Raw genomic sequence first — 24509 nt, forward strand, 5'->3', positions numbered from 1 at the left:
TCCAAGTGATCAATTTGGTTAGTTTTCTGTAATTGTGGTTTCCATTCTGCCTGCCCTCTGATGGATAAGAATAAGGCTTGTGGAAGCTTCCTGATGGGAGGAATTGGCTGTGGGGGAATCTGGGTCTTGCTCTGATGGGCAGGGCCATGCTCAGTAAATCTTTAATTCAATTTTCTGTTGATGGATATTCCCAGAGCATCCCTTAATAAAACACAGGGGCTCAAGGTCATCCTACAATTTGTTCTTACTCTGATATGGGGAAGGAACAATTTAACTCAGTAATCACTGGACACGTGGTGCTGCGGTAAGTACTGGGGACAAAGGGGATTGTCTTCTCCTCTATTTGACTTCTAATTACTGGAATATGTCATTGCTCAATCCTGGGATCTTTCTTCTTGTCCCAGAAACTATATGTCCATTTCTTTACATCTATTATTCCCCATTTTATCCCCATCTAAACGTCTCCATAGAATTCCAAGCTTGTGTGTACCAACTGGCTACTTGAAATACGTATTTGGTAATGCAATAGATATCATAATTAACATGCTCAAAATAAAACTGTTGTTTCCCCACTCATCAAAAATAAATAAATGTAAAAATAAAACAATAGGGCTCATCCAGCTTCAACTCATATAGACTTTCAATCTGTAGAACTTTCTAGACTTGTCTAGTGTAACCTTGACTATAAAATGCTTTCTGGGCACTGAGATTTAAAGAAAGTCTTCTTAAAAAGTCCCTGGCTGGCACATATGTTGAAGAGTGACAGTTGTAAAAAGGATAACCAACAGGACCTACTGTATAGCAAATTGAACTCTACTCAATATTCTGTAACAACTTAATCAGGAAAATAATTTGAAAAACAATAGATACATATATGTGTATAACTGAATCACTTTGTCATTACACCTGAAACTAACACATTGTTAGCCAACTGCTGTCCAACATAAAATAAAAAGATTACAAAAAAAAAAAAAAGAAAGACAGTAATTAAGGACAGATCCACCAGAATTGATGCTTTTGAACTGCAGTGCTAGAGAAGATTTTTGAGAGTCACTTGGACTCCAAGGAAATCAAACCAGTCAATCCTAAAGGAAATTAACCCTGAATATTCATTGGAAGGACTGATGCTGAAGCTGAAGCTCCAGTAGTCTGGCCACCAGATGCAAAGAGCCGATTCATTGGAAAAGACGCTGATACTGGGAAAGACTGAGGGCAAGAGGATAAGGAGGAGACAGAGGATGAGGTTGGATGGCATCACTGACTCAATGGACAAGAATTTGAGCAAACCCTGGGAGATAGTGAAAAGACAGGGAAGCCTGGCATGGTGCAGTCTATGGGGTTGGAAAGAGTCGGACATGGCTGATCAACTAAACAACAAAAAAAAATTGAAAACTATTTGCTTCACTTATAGCATACTAGCCAAAGTAAAAACCCCTTCAAAATGGTACCTGATTCTTGATAGGTATTCAGTGTTGAAAGTGGCTGATATTTGGCCAACATTTGTTCTAACTGGTTGGGAATTCCTAGCTGATTAGTCAGACATGTTCTGATTTGTCAGGGCATGTACTGATTTGTTAATATTTATATTAGACCTTAGTTAAGTCTTTTTAGTTCTACATTTCCAGTTCACTGGTTGACTCCTGAATAATGCTCTCAAAGTCAATAAATTAGAGTACTGCTGGTTGTATAACTAACACACTAGTTATACACACTAGTGTATAGTGTATAACTAACACACTTCATTTTTCTTCTCTTCTCAGAGGATTTATCATAAGCAGCAGTGTTGTAATGATTTGAATATATGTCTACCACAAAACGTTGAGTTATTTAAGAAACAAAGTGAGACTTTTTTTTCATCTTTTTTAGCCCTACACAATGTGAAGCACATTGTCCCAGGGGTCTGTTGGATAAATTGGAATTAATGAATGAATGACTATCACATTATTGAGAAGAATAAAGTCAATTTAGAAAAAACAATTTTTAATCAGGAGATACTTTTTATAAATGTTTTCTTCTTAAGTTCACATTCCTTGATTCCTGTAATCCAGATATTCTCAAATTTTCACTGCACCTCTTTGTATCAGTGCCACGTCCAAGCACCCATCCTGTTTGACTTCAGGAAACCCAGTCCCACTGCACGTGTAGCCCTGAAAAATGCTTATAGACTCCACACATGCCTCATGACTACCAACCGGCCCTCCAGTTAGGTGGACTCAGCTTTCCTAATGATCACCTCTGGTCATCTCTGCATCTCCACAAGACATCATAATAGAGAATAAGCAACACTCACACTTGCTATCACGGGCCCTAGAGTCCACTGGTTATATCCTTCTCAAGGGCCATCCCTGGCCAATTCTTTCCCCAGAGTGGGATATGAAGTAGTGAACAAATCTGGCAAGACCCTTCCCTTCAAAGACCTAGCAATCTAGTAGGGGAGACAGACATTAAGCAAGTTAAAAACAGTCTTATCATTTTGAATGGTGATAAACACTATGACTGAGGGGAATCCAGGACCATGAAAGTCAGTTAAACAGGGAAACACAGCTTAAGTGGGGGATGGGGGCGAAGAAATGACTCTCTGAGAACTTAAGACCTAGAGAATGGGTAAAAGTTGACTGTGCCCAGGTCAGAACAGAGCTTGGTTTTATGGAGGAAAGCAGTGGGTCTGGAGGACAGTTGTGCAAAGAGTTGGTGGTAAGAAGTAAGAGGTAACAGGAGCCAGATCATACAAATGACCTCAAGGCTTTGACCCCGAAAGACTTTTATCAATAAAAGTGGTATCATCTTGTTGTTCAGCTGCTCAGTCGTGTCCGACTCTTTGCGACCCCATGGGCTGCAGCACACCAGGCTTTCCTGTCCTTCACCATCTCCAGGAGTTTGCTCAAACTCATGCCCATTGAGTTGGTGATGCCATCCTACCTTTTCATCCTCTCTCGCCCTCTTCTCCTCCCGCCCTCAATATTTCCCAGCATCAGGGTCTTTTCCAAAGAGTCAGCTCTTCGCATCAGGTGACCCAAGTACTGGAGCTTCAGCATCGATCCTTCCAATGAATATCAGGGTTGATTTCCTTTAGGATTGACTGGTTTGATCTCCTTGCTGTCCAAAGGACTCTCAAGAGTCTTCTCCAGCACCACAGTTCAAAGGTATCAATTCTTCAGCGCTCAGCCTTTTTTATTCTCCAGATATCCTCTAGTTGGCTCCTATGTGGAGAAAATAGACTAGAGGAAGTGGAGACTGGGCACAAATTCTGACTCTTTACCTGCTTTCCTGTTTTAGCAAGAAGGAAAATATGGGTGCTGTTTATCTTTCTGTTATGCAACCTATTGACACTTAAGAAACTCACATTCCTTCTCCCGGGATCCTGGCTGTAAATTCGGGTTATTTACTCCTAGCCTGACACGCGCCTGACACTCCAGCAGCCAGGCACGCACAGGACTGAACCATCTGAGGACTGAACCGAGTCACATACAGACACCGCGGCTCCCTGGATCTCTCTGCCCTGAGTAATGCCCCAGGCTATTCAGAACTATTGCCTTAGATGACAGTCCAACACACGCGTATGGAAATAAACTCTTTCCCTCTATATTAATCTGTCACAAGGAAAAGTAAATGACCATGATATGAGGTATCATATATAAAAAGTAATTTCTCCTTAATATACAATCATACTGAATACTAGCCATCATTCACGTGCTGCATGCTATTGCTTCGGTCGTGACCAACTCTATGCGACCCTAGGGACTATAGCCTGCCAAGCTTCCCTGACAATGGGATTCTTCAGGCAAGAATACTGGAGTGGGTTGTCATGCCATCCTCCAGGAGATCTTCCCGACCCAGGGACAGAACCCACGTCTCTTACGTCTCCTGCATTGGCGGGTTCTTAACCTAGTGCCACCTGGGAAGCCCCAGCCATTATTCACACTCCTATACAATTAACAGTTTCAGCTTTCCTTATTTGAAGCACATTGTAATAATGTAGGTGTTAGTTGCTCAGTCGTGTTGGATTCTTTGAGATCCCTTGGACTGTAGCCCCCCAGGTTCCCTTTGTCCATGGAATTCTCCAGGCAAGAATATTAGAGTGGGTTGCCATTCCCTTCTCCAGGGGACCTTCCAGACCCAAGGATCTGACCTGAGTCTCCTTCATTGCAGGCAGATTTGTTACTATCTGAACCACCCAGGAAGCCTATATAATAAGGTAACTTCTGAATTACATTAAACCTAAAAATTGTTTCTCAAATATTTGTCATAAAAATTATTTTGTAAATATTTTCATCACCACCTTATTATTCCTTAAATATTTTGTTATAATCTGTCTCTAATATAATCTGATAAAACCTGATTGCCATGTATAATACTTCTGCCATTCTTCTGGGTTTGGCAACAAGCTTAGTTTATCAACCTGGGGTTTGTTATGACATGGAACTCGATGTGATGCTTAATTCATTTCCAGTGTGTTATCCGATGTTCTGAGAGGAAAAATGGCAGAGTCAAGAGGATACATGTAGTCATAGACTATGCAGAGATTGTGAAACAAATACATCTCCTCCACCTTTGCCACCACAAATATTTTCATTCATTCTTTTTTCTTTTATTTTGGTTTCCTTCCAAGCACTTGTCCTTAAAGAACTAAAGGCTCTGAGAAAATTTTCCAGAAACTGTGTGTATAAAGCTGCCTTTTATGTATCCAGTTCTTCAAATCTCATTCATTTCTTTTACTTCTTTCTTATCATAAATCTTCTTTTTTATTTTAGTCATCAAGACCTCTACGTTTTATTCTTTCATCAAAGTGATTACTTTTTTATTCCCTTACCCCATTCTTAGAGACCACAGGTGGGGACTTACAGATGAAATTTTGCATAAAGGTATTTTCTCCTTCCCAACACAACTGGCTCATCTATTTCTTTGTATGAGTCGATCTTAAATATTTTTATTTATTTATTTGGCTTCATTAGGTCTTAGTTGTGGCAAGCAGGATATTCTGTGGCATGTGGAATCTGGGATCGAACCCGGGTCCCTGAATTGGGAGCATGGAGTCTTAGTCACTGGACCACCAGGAAAGTCCTCGTATGAGGCAATCATGAAAACCTGAGTTTTATTCTTCACTTGGACAACTTTGCATGATGCTAATCTTTCCTCCACTTCCACAGTCTTAAAATCCAGCACTGGTCTTATTTGAGGAGATACTTTGATATGGGATTTTATATTTCTCTCCATCACTTTTTGGAGGAACACTTATTCCCAATCCCAGATTTCCACATGGTGGCATTTCTGCTTGAGCACCATGGAAGAAGTGTTTTCTGATTGGTGAGATCAGCAAAAAGGAAGGAAAGCATATTAGTATGGCTGCTTCCCCTTTGGTAGTATTCATTCATTCACTTTTTAAATTATTCATTCAACAAATATTTCAGTGACTGCTACTTTCTGGGCTTTATTCTAGACCCTGAGATGTAAGATCAAACAAAATAGTGGAGCCAGGTCAGGGACAAGATAGTTAAATAAATAAAATATACAATGTATCAGATGGTGATAAATGTCATGGATAAAAATAGAATCAGTTCAGTTCAGTCACTCAGTCATGTCCAACTCTTTGCAACCCCATGAATCACAGCACATCAGGCCTCCCTGTCCATCACCAACTCCCAGAGTCCACCCAAACTCATGCCCATCGAGTCGGTGATGCCATCCAGTCATCTCATCCTCTGTTGTCCCCTTCTCCTCCTGCCCCCAATCCCTCCCAGCGTCAGGGTCTTTTCCAATGAGTCAGTTCTTTGCATCAGGTGGCCAAAGTATTGGAGTTTCAGCTTCAGCATCAGTCCTTCCAATGAATAGGGAAGGGGAAATGAAGTGTGGAAGTGGCTGGCAATGGGGGAGGAGGTTTCCAATTTTGAATTTGATGGTTAGAGAAGACCTCAGTAAGAGGGTGACATTTGAACATGGATTCCAACATGGAGGTGGCAGAAATAGCAGGTGAAAAGCCCGAGGCATACCTGGACTGTTGGAGGACCAGCAAGAATGTGGCTGGAAAGGATGGTTCTAGGGGGAAATTAGCAAAAGATGAGCTCAGATACGGCCAGAGCAGAAACAGGTTGTGTGGACTTTGCATATATGAACAAAAACTGGCTTTTAGTGTATGTTAAATAGGGAATGATTTAAAGTTTAGGGGCACAAAAGTGTTGATTTTTAAAGACTTAGATTTTATCACTTCTATGTGGAACCTAAAAAAAAAAAAAATTGTACAAACGAACCTATTTACAAAGCAGAAATCGAGTCACAGATGCAGAAAGCAAACTTATGGTTACCAAGGGGGAGAGGGGCAGGGGGAGGGATAAATTGGGAGATTGAAATTGATATACACACACTAATATATGTAAAAATGCTAAGTATTAAGGACCCACTGTATAGCACAGGGAATTCTATTTAATACTCTGTAATGACCTATATGGGAAAAGAATCAAAAAAGTGGACATACGTATATGAATAACTGACTCATTTTGCTTCACAGCAGAAACTAACACAATACTATAAATCAACTAGGCTTCAATAAAAATAAATAAGTAAATAAAACGTGTTTTAAAGGGATTCTTTTGGGTCAGTTTGCTGTTCTGAGAACAGACTGTGAGGATGGTAGGAGTGATGAACAACTTTTGGCCACAGCAATCATTCAGCCAAGAACTGACGGTGGCTCAGACTAGGGTGGTCGTCCCAGAGGTAGAAACTAGTATTAAGCTTCTTAATTTATTTTGAAGGTAGGCCCCTGGGGAATTGTTGACAAATTGAATGTGAGTTATGAGAGAGAGAGAGGAACCAAGGAGGCTTTGAAGCTTTGTCCTGAGCAACTGGAATAGGGGATCAGAGGAGACGCAAGCTGGAAAGGGGAGGCCAGAGGTTTGTGCTGGGATATGCTAAACTGGACATCCAATCAGACGTGCAAGTGGAAATGGGGACTAGGCAGCTGATGTAAGGATCTGGAGCTCAGGGAGAAGCCCTAGGGGCTTCCCAGGTGGCGTGAGTGGTAAAGAACCCACCTACCAATGCAGGAGACCGAAGAGACACAGGTTCGATCCCTGAGTGGGAAAGTTCACCTAGAGGGCATGGCAACCCACTCCAGTATTCTTGCCTGGAGAATCCCCACAGACAGAGGAGCCTGGTGGGCTACAGTTTATGGGTCACAAAGAGTTGGACAGGACTGAAGCTACTTAACACGCACGCCTAAGGGAAGGTGTAAATTTGGGAGGCATTAGCATATAGCTTATTATTGAATGAGGTCACTAAAAGAGTGAGTATAAAGCAGAGAGGAGGGGAAGCGAAGGGAGGAGAGTGGGCCCTGCAACATTTCAGCATCATAGTTCATGGAGAAGAGGTTGAACCAGCCAGGAAACCAGTGGGAGTAGCCACTGGTTTAAATCAAAGGATGACCAATGGAATTTGGTGGGAGGCAGTGTTTGGGGGTGAAATGCTGCAGAGAAACCAAGGAAGGGAAGACTAGGAGTGATCTGCCTGCTTTGTGAGCGTGCATTTTGTTCTCTCTGCTGTGGTTTAAGGAACCTGCAGTTTTCCTGCTATGCCAGACTAAGCAAGCCTCTCTAATTCAAAGAAAGAATGTGCAAGCCCTTTTGGCCACAGATCTAATCTGTGTCATTCAGTTTAGCTTTCTTTCCATAGTGAAGCTGATATTTTAATCTCCATCTGCCCATCTCTTTGGTCTCTTCTCCCTTGAATCAGAACTCTGCAGGGAACATGGGTATGAATTCACTGGACCCCAACACCTTCAATAAACTCAAATAATCTTTTTGTGTGTCTCGGTTTGATAGATGTGAGGTTTTGTTCTCTTACATTAATATACAATGGGTTTCCCCAGTATCATTTTCTCTTCTTCCTGCTCTTAGATTCTCCCCCAAACTACTTTCTTCTTCTCTAGTCCAGTTTTAAACAACCAATGTAGGAGGTACAGATAGGGTTTCTTAGGTGACTCAGTGGTAAAGAATTCACCTGCCAATGTAGGAGACGCCAGAGACACAGGTTCAATCCCTGGGTGGGGAAGATCCCCTGGAGGAGGAAATGGAACCCACTCCAGTATTCTTGCCTGGAAAATCCCATGGACAGAGGAACCTGGTGGGCTACAGTCCATGGGGTCACACAGAGTAGGACATAACTGAGTGACTGAACAAGCACATAAGAGGTACAGATACCTCAGTGTGGTACCAAGGACCATAATCCAGCCATACAGTGATTCTTTCTTCTCAAGGGAAGCAGATGAGATTAAGAACTATTCCTAATCATCGTTCTTAACTAACACTTTCACTTTGGGCTTCCCTGGTAGCTCAGACAGTAAAGAATCTGCCTGTAATGCAGGAGACCCAGGTTCGAACCCTGGGTCGGGAAGATCACTTGGAGAAGGAAATGGCTACCAATTCCAGTATTCTTTCCTGGAAAATCCCATGCACAGAGGAGCCTGGTGGGCTACAGTCCATGGGGGGCAAAGACTTGGACATGACTGAGGGACTAACGCTAACACTTTCCTAATTATTGTACTTAAGCAAGGTACGCAATTCATAAAACTTCTTCCCAGAAGCCAGGCTAAACAGCAAACACAAGCATCAGGATTTTCCTACACCATTAAAAGCTGCTCTTTCCAGAAAACACTGAGCTTGTATGTTTTCATGCTTCCAAGAGGACAGGAGTAAACTTGCCCCTTGGTGACCCAAATGAAGTAGAGGATGTCATGGCACATCTCCATGAACCCATAGTATCTGCTCTGCCACATGGGGTGAAAAACAATCTAAGTCCTTGTACATGTCACCATGGACATGTCATACCTGCAGACACTCAATTGCCCTCTCTTCTCCATGTCCTTATGGACATAGACACACTGAGTCTGGGTGGAGGATCACAGGGGAATTTTTTAATTTTTAAAATTTATCTATTTTTCATTTTTGGCTGTGCTGGGTCCGTTGCTGTGAGCAGGCTTTCTCTAGTTGCGGTGCCTGGGCTTCTCGTTGCAGTGGCTTCTCTTGTTGCAGAGCACAGGCTCTAGAGAACGTGGCGTTCAGTAGTCATGATGCACAGGCTTAGTTGCTCCACAGCATGTGGGACCTTCCCTGAATTGGCAGGATAATTCTTTTCTTTCCTCTTTTTTTTTTTTTTTTTGTTTTGCAGGTAAATTCTTAACCACCAAACCACCAGGAAAGTCCCTGGACCACTGGGAACTTTAAGGAAGACAATATCAAGCAGAGGACAGGAGTCATAAAGGTCACAATGACAAGAAATCCTCTGATGGCCTCTAGCTCTGAGGCTCTGAAATTTCCATCTCAAGACCAAAAAGCATCAACGTACAGTCGAGCTGAGAAAGGCCACTTGGGAATTTGGGGAGAACCTGAAAATAAAACCAAGGAGGATTATTTAGAGAGAAGGTATGGCATGGGGTTACTCATCCATGACATTAGACATATTTCTTCTTCACTCTGTCTGTCTCCTTAAGGACCTCAGGGGTTTTGGTGTTGTTTTTGCCTCATCAGTATTTAATAGCTTTAAAGACTATTAGTAGGATTATTGGGTTTCCCTTGTAGCTTGTTGGTAAAGAATCTGCCTGCAATGTGGAAGACCTGGGTTCGATCCCTGGGTTGGGAAGATCCCCTGGAGAAGGGAAAGGCTACCCAATCCAGTATTCTGGAGAATTCCATGGGCTGTAGTAGGATTCTTAGATTTACATGAAGCTTTTCTTATGGGCTTCCGTGATGGCTCAGCAGTAAAGAATCCGCCTGCAATGCAGGAGATGCAAAGTTTGGTCCCTGGGTTGGGAGGATCCCCTGGAGTAGGAAATGGCAACCCACTCCAGTACTCTTGCCTGGAAGATGTCATGGACAAAGGAGTCTGGTGGGCTACAGATCATAGGGTCACAAAGAGTCAGACACAGCTGAGTATTTCATTCAACCGCCAGAAGAGATAAGATTTTATTCTTTTATACTTCCTTATTCCCGTGAAACATGTTGATTTTTATGTTTCTCTTTAATACCCTGACCTTAAAGTGGTGGAACTCTGTTGTCTTATTGAAGAGATTTTTATTTACATACAACCACTCTCTCCTTCAGTAATAAAATCTTTTAGGACAAGTAGATTTCCGATAAGAGACATTTCACATAATGTTAACTTGCTCTTTCAGAATACAAATTTCTTTTCAGCCTTCAATACTGAATGTTGACTTCTCTTATTGAGAAAAATCTGTGTCACTTGTTTCTCTTTCACCTTGAAACTAGAGCCAGAAATATTACACATTGAAGAATTTCATTTCATTGCCTTTTGGCTTTATATTATATAATTCTTTCCAAGTGAAATTCCTGGGTCGGGAAGATCCCCTGAAGAAGGGAATGGCAACCCACTCCAGTATTCTTGCCTGGAGAATTCCATGGACATAAGAACCTGGCAGGATACAGTCCATGGGGTCACAGAGAGATGGACATGACTGAGCGACTAACACTAACTAACTAACTTCCAAGTGAAATAGCAATTTAATTTTCAATCTGTCTTCTATGACATCATTACCCAGGTTTTAAAATATTAATCTCATTGATGACACACCATCTCTTCCAGTTTCTAGTACATGCAAAACTACATGTTCTTATGTATAAAGGAAAATAATTGGCCAAAAATTTAGTTTAAAATGGAATAATGAATAAAAATCTTCTTTAATGTTAATCACACTCAATGTATTTGCTTCAGATGCTGTTCATCCACTAACTTTAATTTCATGCCTTCTATGTAAATCTAGAATGGCAATTTCAGACTAAAGGACAAATTGCCTTCAGACAGGGGCAAAGGGGGTTTCTGTTGGGGATCTGTGTCTCAGGACATCCCAGGCTTTGAAGTTTCTTGGTGGAAGTGCTCTAAATCTCCTCCAGCACATGGGCCATTCCGTAACACTGCCCTGCCAGCTCCAGTTTCTCTCCGTAGGGTAGCTCTCTGACCCTGCCTCCACCCACACACCCAGGAATTTTGCAATATGTATATATATATATTACGTATAAGGGCTTCCCTAGTAGCTCAGTTGGTAAAGAATCCGCCTGCAATGCGGGAGACCTGGGTTCAGTCCCTGGGTTGGGAAGATCCCCTGGAGAAGGGAAAGGCTACCACTCCAGTATTCTGGCCTGGAGATCGTGGACTGTATAGTCCATGGGTCACAAAGAGTCAGACACGACTAAGCAACTTTCACTTCACTTCACTTCATGTATTTTCTGGCCACATAGCATGGGGGATCCTAGTTCCCCAATCATGGATCGAACCAGGGCCCCCTCCACTGGAAGTGTGGAATCTTAACCACTGGATACCAGGCAAGTCCCATGCAATATATTTTAAATCAGACTGCTTGTACTGATGAGGCTCTGCTAGAAATATTTCCTAAGGTCCCCGCCACCCTATTCACTAAGTCTATGACAACAGACCCACACACACCCCCAACACCCACCTCCTCACCATGTCCATCGTCAGACCAGCTGAAGGGGATTCAAGTGTGTGTTTAGTAGCGCTGATCTCAATATTGGAAGGTCTCAGAGGTCTGTAAATCTAATCCCCACCGAGTAGGAATTGCTTCTGTAATCCTCAGTCACTTCATCCCTGCTTGGACATTATCAGCTCCTGAGAGCTGGTGGTTATGCAGCTGAAATCCACTACTGGATTATGTTGTAATGGTTACCAATGACCACCACCCCACAATCTAATTTTCCCTCCCAAAGCCACACTGAACAAGGCCTAATCCTCATTCCGTATGGTAACCCTTCTGAGGCCTGAAATACTGAGTCAGGACTCTTATGAAATTTTGCTTGAAGTCATGTCCTCCTTTCTATCAAAAATATTTTCTCTCCCTCCTCCTTCCTCTTTCTCATAAGTACATGAAATTTTGTTTCCCAATGCAAGAAGTTTCCTTTGACATTAATTTCTCCTTCAGCAGTCAAGCCTCATATTCCTTAGAGAAAACATTTTTTATGGCATTAATTTCTCCTTCCCTTTAGAAATGTTTTCTCTCACTGCTTGGGCTTTAAATCTCTAAAGACCTTAGACATGTATTCTAAAAGCTGAAAATGCCCATTGAAGAGCAAGATTGGATTACCTAGAGAAGAGAATGTACCTGGAGCTAGTTTGACCTATGACATCACAGAATCTCTCCTTGTTTCTGTTTCTGGGCTCACCCCAAAGACCTGAGGTTTTGTTCTCATGTCTAAGAATGAAACTCCTTTCTTCTTTACTAGGCCAACCTTAAATAAGAGAAAACACCTTAGAGAAAGGGTTTTTGTATGAAGTTTTTCTGCCTATCCCATAGAATCCCTAACAAATTCTTTTTTAACCTTAATTTTAATCCTACATCTCTGTTTTCTTATCTGAAAAATTGTTGAATATATTTTCCTCCACTCCCCAGTCTTAAAGATAAGGGATGTAATAGTCTATTTGCTTCCATTAAAAAAGCACTGCTTCCCACACCTTAGCCTTACAGTACAGATCAGTGGATTTGTGATGTCTTTTAGGGAAGGTACAGAAGTTACAAAATGGCAACTTAGAAAAGAAGAGATACAACTGGGATCCATGACCAAGTACTACTTCAGTTTACAATATTTAATTTTAAATGAAGGTATAAAATAAATCTTAAAAAAGAAGAATAAAAAAAGGTATGATTCACTTCAATTAGATCTTTTTGTATGTCATTTCAATTAAATAAAAATACAGTTTGCTAATATCTGTACAAGATGAATTTCAGCTACTGAAAATAATGACATAAATCTAAATGTACTAATATGAGAACATACCCGTGATAAATTTCAGAAATAAATCTATAATGATCTATTTTATGTGTGTGTATGTAAAAATGGTTAAATGTGTCTAAAAGGGTACAATGGACTAAATATTTGTGCCCCACCCCCAAAAAATAATTCATATGTTGAAACAATCCCCAATGTGATGGTATTACATTAGCGGTGAGACCTTGAAATTTCTTAGGATTAGTGCCCTTATAAAAGAGCCCTTCAGGGACTTCCCTGGTGGTCCAGGGGGTTAAGGATCCACCTTTCAATACAGAGGACACAGGTTCGATTCCTGGTCAAGGAACTAAGATCCCACATGCCATGGGGCGACTAAGCTCACAAACCACAACTCAAGAGCCAATGTGCCGAGACAGCCAAAAATAAATAACATCGTTTTTAAAAGAATATTACAGAGCTCCTTCGTCTCTGCTGCCTGTGGACATGGCAAGCAGATGACCATCTATGAACCAGGAAGCAGGTTCTTATCAGACACCCCACCTGCTGTATCTTGATGGTGAACTTCGCAACCTTGGATCTGTGAGAAACGAATTTCTATTGTTTATAAGCTACTCCATCTATGATATTTTTGTTAGAGCAGCCTAAACAGACTAAGACAGGAAAGAGAAATGCAAAACCTGCCAAGAATGTTTATCTCTGGGAGGTATATTGTCTTGCATTCATGAAAGGAGAGTTTTATCAGATAACTCTCACTTTTGACTCCATATTCACTTGTACTACCGGATAATAAGCAGGTAACACTTGTAAAAAAAAATTTTAAGTTGCTACCAGGACAGAAATAGAAAAGAAAAAATACCAAGAACCTAGAGTCAATCAAGAGAACTTATATAAAATGTAGATGTTAATTTCCATCAAAATTTTTAAATATCTTTTTCTATTTTATTGACCTCAAATTATGTCACCTAGTTTCATTTTAAAATCTACCCCTCCTATTATTTTCATACTGATCATATTTAAGGTTGATTGTAACTTGTCTGTCAAATACTGATGAACTCTGAAATCTTTCCCATGCATGCTACAGACTAGGGAAATACCTCTTAAGGACATATGACACTTGTTTACTCATAGTAGAACTTCAGAGGCCTTATAACATTTCTTCATAAAGAGTCAATTTTTAATTTTCTCAGTTTGTAGTTCCCAACTTTGTTGAATCTTTGTTTTCCTGAACCTGACTCTAATCAGTTTCAATCTCTTTGGGATGTTTTCATAGGATACTTGAAAAGAGGTAATAAACTGCAGTTCCTCCCGTATTTTTTTCCTCTTGAAAAAATAAATATTCCTCTCCCTTGTTTAATTTTAAAACTCAAATAGAATTTCTGGTTCCTGCAAAGATAGAAAACTGGCACAGATTGTTGGCTCCCTTCCCCAAAATCAAACAAGGAAGAAGCTTCAAGAGAACATGAATTCCAGGAACTAATGACATGGACCGTAAGAGACCTCTGGGGAGGTGGAAACGGTACAGCTGACAGGGGTGGAGGCAGATGGGCTGGCTAGAGCCCAGAGCAGAAGACTGGCTGGCAGAAATGGGTTAGTGGAAACAAGTTTACATTTCCTCCAGCCTCTTCCTTGCTCTGCTGTGAGGCAATCATTGCCTCTTTGTCCACCTTGAACTTCAACTCATCTATCCAAAACTGTCTACTAATAACTCTCCTTAGATGTCTAATAGGCATCTCAAACAAAATGCCTCCTCAACCAAACAAGATCTTGATACTCTCCCCAAAACCTGTTTCTTTTGCTGTCTTTCCCATTACACAAGTGATAATTCTATCCTTCTAGTTACTGGTTCCAAATCTCTTGGTGCTGTCTTCCATTTGTATCTGGATAAATTCATACAATGGAGAACAATCCTGCTGTGAAAAAAAAAAAAAATGTTTCCTATGTACCACTGTGGAATAAATTCCATGACACACAGCTAAGTGAAAAAACCAAGGTGCAAGATAAAACAAATAGTATTCTACCTTTACCAAAAAATGGAGGAAAAATGAGAAAATGTATGTTTTCAAAAATGGAAGAATAAATTAAAATGCAATGAGAAATGGTTGGGATCTTCCCAGGAGTCACTAATGGTAAAGAACCTGCCAGCCAATGCAGGATGTAAGAGATGCTGGTTCAATCCCTGGGTCTGGAAGATCCCCTGAAAGAAGACATGGCAACCCACTCCAGTATTCTTGCCTGGAGAATTCCATGGACAGAGGAGCCTGTAGGCTGCAGTCTCTGGGGTCGCCAACAGTCATACACCACTGAAGGGACTGAGCACACAGGCGTGGGAAATGGTTACTTTTAGGAGGAAAGAAGGAGGTTTGAGGAAACAGGGTTAGAAGCTAAACTTCTCTGAAAATACTTTGTTTTATAGCTCTTAACTTCAAAACAATATAAATGGTTTATGTACTCATAAAACCAAATTTAAATCAACATGAGAAAATACTAATCCTTGAAAATTGAGAACAAAAAATCAAATATATCAAGATGATGGCTTAACTATATAGAGATGGTTTAATTCAATAACTTCAAAATACAGCAATTTGTACCTTTCCTATAGGGTACAGTCCAAAGGAAAAATAGAATTGCAAAGTTATCTTAAATTGTATTCAAGGGTCATATTGCTAGTAATAAAAGTATAGAACTATTAAACACACATATATACATATTAAAAGCTGCTAAGTCGCTTCAGTCATGTCCAACTCTGTGCGACCCCATAGACGGCAGCCCACCAGGCTCCTCTGTCCCTGGGATTCTCCAGGCAAGAACACTGGAGTGGGTTGCCATTTCCTTCTCCATATACATATAATAGGATAAAGAAAATAAATAATTAATTAATGATGCTTGAAACTACTATATACAGACATAGAATAAGTGAAAGCAAATTAAGTAATGATGCTAATGAGTAAGAGTAAAGAAATACAAATATAAAATCAAAGAAGTTAGGTTTTGAAAATGTAATACTTTATTTGAATTGGAAATATCGGTATTAACTTAGAAGGTATATATGTTTACATAACATATATATGTTTGAATTGGAAATATGAGTATTAACTTAGAAGATATTTTCATATATATATAGATAGATAGGATAGATAGATAGATAGATAGATAGATATGCTTCCAGTGCGGCCCAGGCAAACGACCTAGAAGCAATGACCAGCCCAATGGGGACCCCTAGTGGCCAGACTGTATTATCTAAATACCATTTCCCACGAAAAGGAACCGTGGCTGCTTGGGAAAAATGGATGAATTCCTGTCTGGAGCAGTAATGAGCCTGCAATACCAAGTCATACTAGAAAGAAGGAAGCTCTTAAAGTTCACTGGCATCATGTCAAAAAGTCCACAGGAGCCAGTTTGAAGGAGTTCCCAATGGTCAAAACTGAAACAATTTGAAGGGGCTCCCAATAGCCAAAGATAGAGCATTATCAATAGGAATAATGATTGTATAATGAAATAGACAAATAAATAGAAATTTTGATGAGGAAGAAGATATTTCCATAGTTTCAAAGTAAGTTCCCACAGAAAGAGATCAGATTTGGGGTTACCAGAGGTGGGAGGTGGGAGAAAATGGAACTCAATGAAAGCAGTCAAAAGGTACACATTTCCAGTTATAATAAGTACTAGAGATGTAACATAGAACATGATAAATACAATTAACACTGCTGTGTGCTATTTATGAGAGTTGTTAAAAGAGTAAATCTTAAGAGGTCTTATCACAAGGAAAAATTTTTTTTTCTATTTCTTTAATTTTGCATCTATATGAGATAACGGATGTTCATTTCACGATGAATGTAAGCCAAAGCATTATTCTGTATGCCTTAAACATATACAGTGCTGTATGCCCTGGGTTGGGAAGATCCCCTGGAGGAGGAAATGGCAACCCACTCCAGTATTCTTGCCTGGAGAATCCTCCTGGACAGAGAAGCCTGGCGGGCTACAGTCGCTGGGGTTGCAAAGAGTCGGACACGACTGAGCATGAGAATGAGAATGATGTCTGAGCATGAGAATGATGTCTGTGATATCTCAATAAAACTGGAAGAAAAAAGAATAATGACTGTAGTACAGTGAAACATATAAAATACAGTAAAATCCACATGTTTATAATGATACTTAAAAAAAAAAATTTCATTGATCACCTTTAGAGGATACGAAAGAACCAACAAATTTTTCTAAAAACTAGAACTGCAAGAGAACTGATACTCCACAGGGCAATCCTCCTATGAGAACAGGAGTCAGCACACACATTGCTTTCTTATCTTTCAAGTAACAGTTCTTATGCATGCTCTGCGTGACTTCCCAGCATCCATCACAGCATGAAGCTCTAGTTCTTCAGAGGGGATCCACTCACTGAGGTGCTCGCAGGTCATCTTTTCCTCCTTTCCTGCTTCATTCTCCCTTCTGTTCCCTGGAGGATCATTTTCCAGAACAATGATCATCACCCAAGTCCTTGTCGAAGGCTCTGCCTTTTTGAAGCACCTAGGCTAAAACAATTGGCCCCTCCGAAAAAGGACTGTGGGACTGAGTCACTAATAGGTCAAACCCTGGTAAGGACTTGATTACTGGTGCTAAGTAAGAAAGACCATAGTCTTCGGCTGACTTTTGTTCATGGTCTTAAAAGCCTTGAAGAAAGAAAAGATACAAATTTTAAAAGATGGGCTCAGGTTAACCGGACGACTCTAGACCTACAGTGAAAGTGAGAAAGCCTCCATGGCAGTGTTTGAAGAGGTTCTTACCCTTTTTCACAGGCAGCTGAACAACAAGTTCAGGATTTAACAGCTTCTGTTGTTCAGTCACTAAGTTATGTCTGACTCTGTGAGACCCCATGGCCAGGTTCCTCTGTCCACAGGATTCTCCAGGCAAGAATACTGGAAAAGTGAAAGTGAAGTAGCTCAGTCGTGTCCGATTCTTTGCGACCCCAAGGACTGTATAGCCTACCAGGCTCCTCTGTCCATGGAATTTTCCAGGCAAGAGTATTGGAGCGGGTTGCCATTTCCTTCTCCAAGGGATCTTCCCGACCCAGGGATCGAACCTGAGTCTCCCGCCTTGCAGACAGATGCTTTACCACTGAGCCACCAGGGATACCAAACTGCTGGGCTAACAGAGCTTGAAGAACACTGAACAACAGCCTAAAGAGGTCTCATGTCAAAATTAAAGACATGATATGATGATAGTGGGAATCAGAGACCTAAGATGGGGATATCTGGGTGCAAGGGCCTAACTACCTGGAACCCCAATACTTCTTAATCTTCCAGGTTGGCCCAAGCTGCTCCCTCCCCCTTGCTAAAGGAGTACAGACTTCATTCGAATGGAGATCCCCCAACAGACCACACCGGAGGCGGGTAGTTCACAAAATGCTGCTTGCTTTCCTCTAGCTCTGGCTCCATCTTACCCATTTGCCTTCAAACCAATGACTAGGGGCAAGTCTGAGCAGGACCCAAGCGGGGAATTCCTCCTCTGGAAGCATATGGCATATGCAGTGTGTGAATCTGAATACCTGGCCAAAATGCAGCAACAGGAACTGGGGCATGTATGGGAATGGAAAATCAAGGTGTTAGACAGGGACTTCCCTAATGGTCTAGTAGTAGAGAATTCACCTGTCAGTGTAGGAGGCATAAGAGTCAGATTCGATCTCTGAGTCAGGAAGATCCCCTGCAGGAGGGCATTGCAACCCACTTCAGTATTCTTGCCTGGAGAATCCCATGGACAGAGGAGCCTGGTGGGCTCTAGTCCATTGGGCCACAAAGAGTCAGACACGACTAAGCAACTCAACACAATGTCATAAAAATATATTTCCCAACCTAGCCCATGTATTGAACACATATCCAAACATGTTAAATTTGGGAAAACGATTCACCCTGATGAACCAGGGGATCTTCCTAAAACAATTTTAAAAATTTCCAGAAGCTGAAGAAGTTATGAAGATGGAAAAGGTACAAGAAATTTGAAATATTCTAATACTGAAATTTTAATAGAGATCATTAGCAGTTTATAAACACTACCTATGAAACACACATTGATGATACAGCCTAGACTATTTTCCAAATATAACTGGAAACACATAGCATTTGTGGCTGAGAGATAAAGTACACATTCAGGCTTAGACTTTTAGGAACTGGTACTTGATGAAACCTGATGAAGAAAATCATAAATATTCTGTGGCAGGACAATCAAACTAAAACAGAAAGAAAAAGGAAGGAAGAAAAATGACATGCCCCCTTTGTTGCAGGCCTTTCCCAATGTGCAAAGTGCACCTCCATTATACATTAACTAGATCTCCTCAACACAGGACAAAAATCTGTGAGAAAAAGTTAACCCCTTTCTTCAGATGCCAGCATTGCAATATTGTAATTCTATGATTAATATTCTTTTTCATCTCATACAAGGGTACAATGGGTAACATTGACCAAAGTCTTGTCTGCACATGCATAATTGAAAAGAAAAATAAAAAACCTTGTTGGTTGAACTATGGATACAATGCTGCCAATATGATACATAATTTCTTTGCCTTAAAAATGTATAAAACTAAAAAAAAATGTATAAAACTGCATCTCTAATTCCTGATTAATGGAGCAGTTCTCGGAGCTTCTGAGAATCTGTCTCCCAGGTTATAGTCCTCAACTTAACTCGAACAAAATTCTCTTTTCTTTCTTCTTAAAAAAGAAAAGAAATAGGGGGACTTCCATGGTAGTCCAGTGGCTAAGACTCCATGCTTCCAATGCAGGGGGCCTGCGTTTGACTCCTAGTCAGGAAACTAGATCCTATATGCCACAACTAAGACCTGGTGTGACCAAACAAATAAATAAAATATTTTTTTAAAAAAAGAAAAGAAATAAAAAGAAATTTGGGAGAGATATGGTGTCGTAGCCCAAGTTCATCTCATGGTGGATACAATGGGTGCACAGATCTGCCAGTGGTTGGTAAGTCCCTGAATGCATCCTTAGGATGGATGTATTAATACTTAAAAACAGGAAAAACCCTCAGATTTATTCCTTGGCCTGTTCTGTAACAGTCATTAGGGTAGAAATGGCCAAGTGAAAGCCTCTGAAATTTCCTGCCTTCTCTTCTGCCCATGATAGTGTGGATCAGAAGAAATACCATATACTGGGAAGAATTACAGAAATCAGTACCACCTTCAAAGAATTAAAGGAGGAAAAGATGATGGTCCCCATCATTTCCCAGTTTAATTTACCTTTCTAATTCTGAAGAAAAGAAAAAAGATTGACAGCTGCTGGTTCACTACTGAGTGTTAGTCGCTCCGTCAACTCCTTGCAACCCCACGGACTTGGCCCACCAGGCTCCTCTGTCCACGGGATTCTCCAAGCCAGAATACTGGAGTGGGTTGTCACTTCCTTCTCTATCGGATCTTCCCACCCAGGGGTAAAACCCATGTCTCCAACATTGCAGGCAGATTCTTTATCATCTGAGCCACCGGGGAACTCTACAACTACAACTACTACAAACTGATACAAACTGAAGCAAGGGTTGTCCCAGTCACAGGTGCTACACCAGATGTGACACCTTTATTGAAACAGAACAACACAGATTCTGTTACGTGGTACACACTACGGATCCGGCAAGCACCTTCTTTTCATTTCCGAGCAATAAAGAGGACCAAATGCTTTTCTCTTTTTTTAACGTGGTATGGACAGCTACTCATTCTCTGTTTTGTCCCAGGGCTGCACTCACTCTTCCAGACTCTGTCATCTTTCATCATGGAGCTGTATTTTCCCCTTTGCCCAAAAGCACAGAGAAGTCAAAGGAAAAATTCCACCGGGAGCTGAAGGAGCTACAGGTTTCTGCTCGAGGCCAACAAGATAAACCAGCAGATCAGTAATGATGTCTCTGAGTTGCAGTAGCAACTGATGCCCTCCACTGACCTTGAGAGCATTAAAAAAAATGGCTGTTTCTGCAACATGGATGGATCTAGAGGTTATCATACTATCAAGTAAGTCAGAAAGAAAATGACAAATAACATGAGAGCACTTGTATGTGGAATCTAAAATATGGCACAAATGAACGTATCTACAAAACAGAAAAAGACTCACAGACATAGAGAACAGCCCTGTGGTGGCCAAGGGGAAGAAGGAAGAGGAAGGGAAGAACTAGAAGTTTGGGATTAGCAGATGTAAACTAATACATACATAGGGTGGATAAACAACAGGGTCCCACTGTATAGCTCAGATAACTATATTCAATACCCTGTAATAAACCATAGTGAAAAAAGAATATTTAAAAAAAAGAATGTCCAAATGTATATAGTGGAGTTATACACTGTAACTGTTACAGTGTATACACTATAACTGTATAGTGTATAACTCTCTCTCTCTCTCTCTCTGCAACATGGATGGCCTAGAGGTTATCATATAAGTCAAGTAAGTCAGAAAGAAAAGGACAAACACTATATGATATCACTTCTTTGTGGAATCTAAAATATGGCACAAATGAACTTATCAACAAAAGAGAAAAAGACTCACAGACATAGGGAACAGCACCATGTTGTTGTGCTCAACATTGCGGCACAACGTTGTAAATCAACTATACTTCAATAAAAATTAAATTATATAAAAAAAAGACTGCTTCTTCCATTCCACCTTTCAAGATCCTACACAAAATTCTTCTATCACCAACCTCAACCTGGAACCACACAAGGAAGGAAATTCTAAGAAATGCAGTTCTAACTTAGCTGGGTTCAAATACCCCACCAATTCTCTTGAGCTCCATGAAAATCAAAAACAACGATTCTCAAGTTTGATTGCGCAGAAGTTATCAGAAGGCCTTTAAGCACTCCATCCTGAAACTTCTTTCTATGGCATCTATGACAGAAATACACTCACCTCTTATATATACAACTCCATGGGGGTGGGAGAGGGTGGGAAATCCATTCAAAACTGAGTAATCAAATTGAAATTAGCATAGCAGCTGTTCAGAGAAATAACAATAGGAGAAAAAATGGAGGCGAGGAGCTGGGAAAAAAGAGGGAATTTAAAAATGCCACAAAAAAAATTTTCTATAGATTTGATAAAAATTTAGACCAAACATTTTGTCATGAATCATGATCAAGGAAACTCTTCAGAGACGAAGAGGGGCACTGCATAATGATAAAGGGGTCAATTTTCCAAGAAGATATACCAATTTTCCAAGCTGAATACAGAAATAGATAAATTGCTTTTGACTGTTGTAATTGGAGACACCAACATATTCCTATTAGTAACTGACAGATCAAGCAGGCAGAAAATTAATAAGGATATAATTGATGTGAGCAGCATTATCAATCACTTGGTCCAGTTAACATTTATAGATTATTTCATCCAACCACAGCAGGAATACATATTCTTCTCAAGCCCACACAGAACACTCGCCTCAAAAGAACACATCCTGGGCCATAAGACACATCTTAGCCAATTTAAAAGACTAAAAGTCACACAAAAGCATTTCTCAGATCATAACAGAATTAAACCAGAAATTAACAACAGGAATGATAACTGAAAAATGCTCCCCCCAAAACTTGGCATAATTTCTGAGATATACAGGCAAATTAAAAGAGAACAATGAACAGGAACCATGAGTATAGTAGGCTATCATCTGTGTAATAAGGAGAGGGGAGAAGAACATATGCATGTATTTGACAGTCTATGTACAAAAAAAAAATCTTCAGAAAAAAATATATATGAAGCTAACATAATAATACATACTTCTGAGAAAGAGAAGTGAGTGGTTGGAAAAGAGGGGCCAGTTGGAAACTCTTTACAACACATCCTTCAGAACATTTTCAGTGTCTGAAATATGTAGTTTACTCCAAAAACATATGAAATTTTAAAAGTTAGTTTCCCTGTTGCCCCCTCCTAGAGATTCTGATTTGGGGCTAAAGAATCTGCATTGATAACAGGCTTCCCAAGTGATACAGGAGATGCAAGGAGCACATTGTAACTAAAGTCACATCACAGGCCCGCACACATCACAGGCCCACACACGAAATTATTATAAAAGAGGAATCACAAAGAAATGAAGAGGAAGAGAGCCAAAGACGAGACCCAGGCACTGACCCCTCAGAATGGGGAGATTATAACCTCGTTCTCAACAGGAGAAGATGGAAAGGAAACTTCTCAAAATAAAGGACAATCCATCCAGGCAGATTTAAGTAAGAACCAGATCCTTTCTCCATTCTAACTGCAATTTTAATATAGATCCTGCCATCAGAAAGAAATAGCTGATGCTACAATTAAGTTATGGACATGTCAAGAGAGTTCCTCTCTTTGGATTCCTCTTTTTCTGTAAAACTGCTGATTGTGATCAACCTCAAGATTCAAATACCAAATATGCTCAATTTTTTCCTTACCTCTTCTTAAAAAAAAGTACTTAGGGGACTTCCCCGGCAATCCAGTAGTTAAGATTCTGAGCTTTCAATGCACGGGGTACCAAGTTCAACCGCTGGTTGAGGAACTAAGATCCCACACGCCTTGTGGCACAGCCAAAAGGTAAAAACTGATTTAAATAATAATAATAAAAGTACTTAGTATAGAAGAGAGTGTTAGACACCAGCACACACATGGACACATACAGTCTCTCCAATAATCATGTTCATGTTGCCAGCTTTTCTCCTGGAGTCCTGCCCTCTCACCCTGGCCCACCTTCATTCATTCAACAAGCGCATGTGGAGAACCTAGGTTTCCGGCGCTATTCTAGTTACTGGGGAACAGAGTCCTGATCGAGATGCCTCTTCTCATGCTGTGTACAGTCTCGTAAAAGGGGGCAGACACAAGAAAAAAAATATATAGAAATGAATTCTATATGTTTAGTTAGTAGTCAGTGCTCTGTGGGAGATGGAACAGTTCAGGTCCCATCAAGGAAAGTCTCTCTGAAGAGGTGAAGCAAGAGGTGAGAGGAGAAGGAGTCAACCAAATGAACTTCGGAGCAGAAGAATATTCCAAGCAAAGGAAGAGGGATCTGATCTCGAACAAGATTCCCTTCTTGAGGAGCGCAGAGAAGATCAGTACAGGTGGAGTGTTGGGAGACGCCAGGACATGCCCAGGCCGTGACAAGGTCACAGGACAAGAGGAGGACCTGCAAGGCAATTCTTCCCCTCGAGGTTGTCCCAGGGGCCCGGTATGTCCCTTTCTTCTTTCTCTCTTACTGTTGCTGGGCTTTCTATAAATTTTTGGAAATATAATATATAGTAAAAAGGCCTCCCTGGAAAAGTCCAAGCCTTTTTGGAAATGCTCATGATTGCTCTGGCTCAGGACACGACATCATAAACATCAAGTCATAAAGGAAAAGGCCACAGGCATAGCTCAGCTGCTTGCTTAAAAGATTATAATGCTCTAGAATAGAAAAGAGTAGAGGCATTTAGATTTACAAGTAGATATGCTGCTTTTGTTTACTTGCTCCTTGGTTGAGAGGGTTTTCATTACTGCTATTTCCTTGCTGCTATTTGTCCACTGTTTCCCTTTCTTTAAACAACATGGAAGATTATGGGTATTTTTGTAGAGTTAGGAAATGGGGTACATAGGATTTCAATAGAAGATTTATATTAACCAGCTTCACTGCCATTATCTCACTATTAATAGAGGTGTTTTGCTGCTTTAGAGGTGTTTTTGCTGTTTAATAGTTAATCATTGTAAATTGAGATTTTGTGGTTTCAGGTAAAGAAAAATATCAAGGTTTTTCTCATGGTACTATTCTCAGAAATGTCAAACATGGGGACCCTTCCCATGAATTGTTTTATTG

At 40.5% G+C, this 24509-nt stretch overlaps 1 protein-coding gene across 1 annotated transcript in view; it reads right to left on the reverse strand.

The window, feature by feature from the left end:
• Nucleotides 1-24509, reverse strand: part of FAM234B (family with sequence similarity 234 member B) — an 83951-nt gene that overhangs the window by 48310 nt on the left and 11132 nt on the right. The window contains exon 2 of the mRNA XM_065941033.1: nucleotides 17519-17650. Within this exon, the coding sequence (XP_065797105.1) occupies nucleotides 17519-17609 (91 nt within the window). The 5' untranslated portion in view covers nucleotides 17610-17650. The remainder of the gene's footprint in view (nucleotides 1-17518; nucleotides 17651-24509) is intronic.

This window comes from Muntiacus reevesi, chromosome 1, assembly GCF_963930625.1.
Source record: "Muntiacus reevesi chromosome 1, mMunRee1.1, whole genome shotgun sequence".
NCBI classification, from domain to species: Eukaryota; Metazoa; Chordata; class Mammalia; order Artiodactyla; family Cervidae; genus Muntiacus; species Muntiacus reevesi.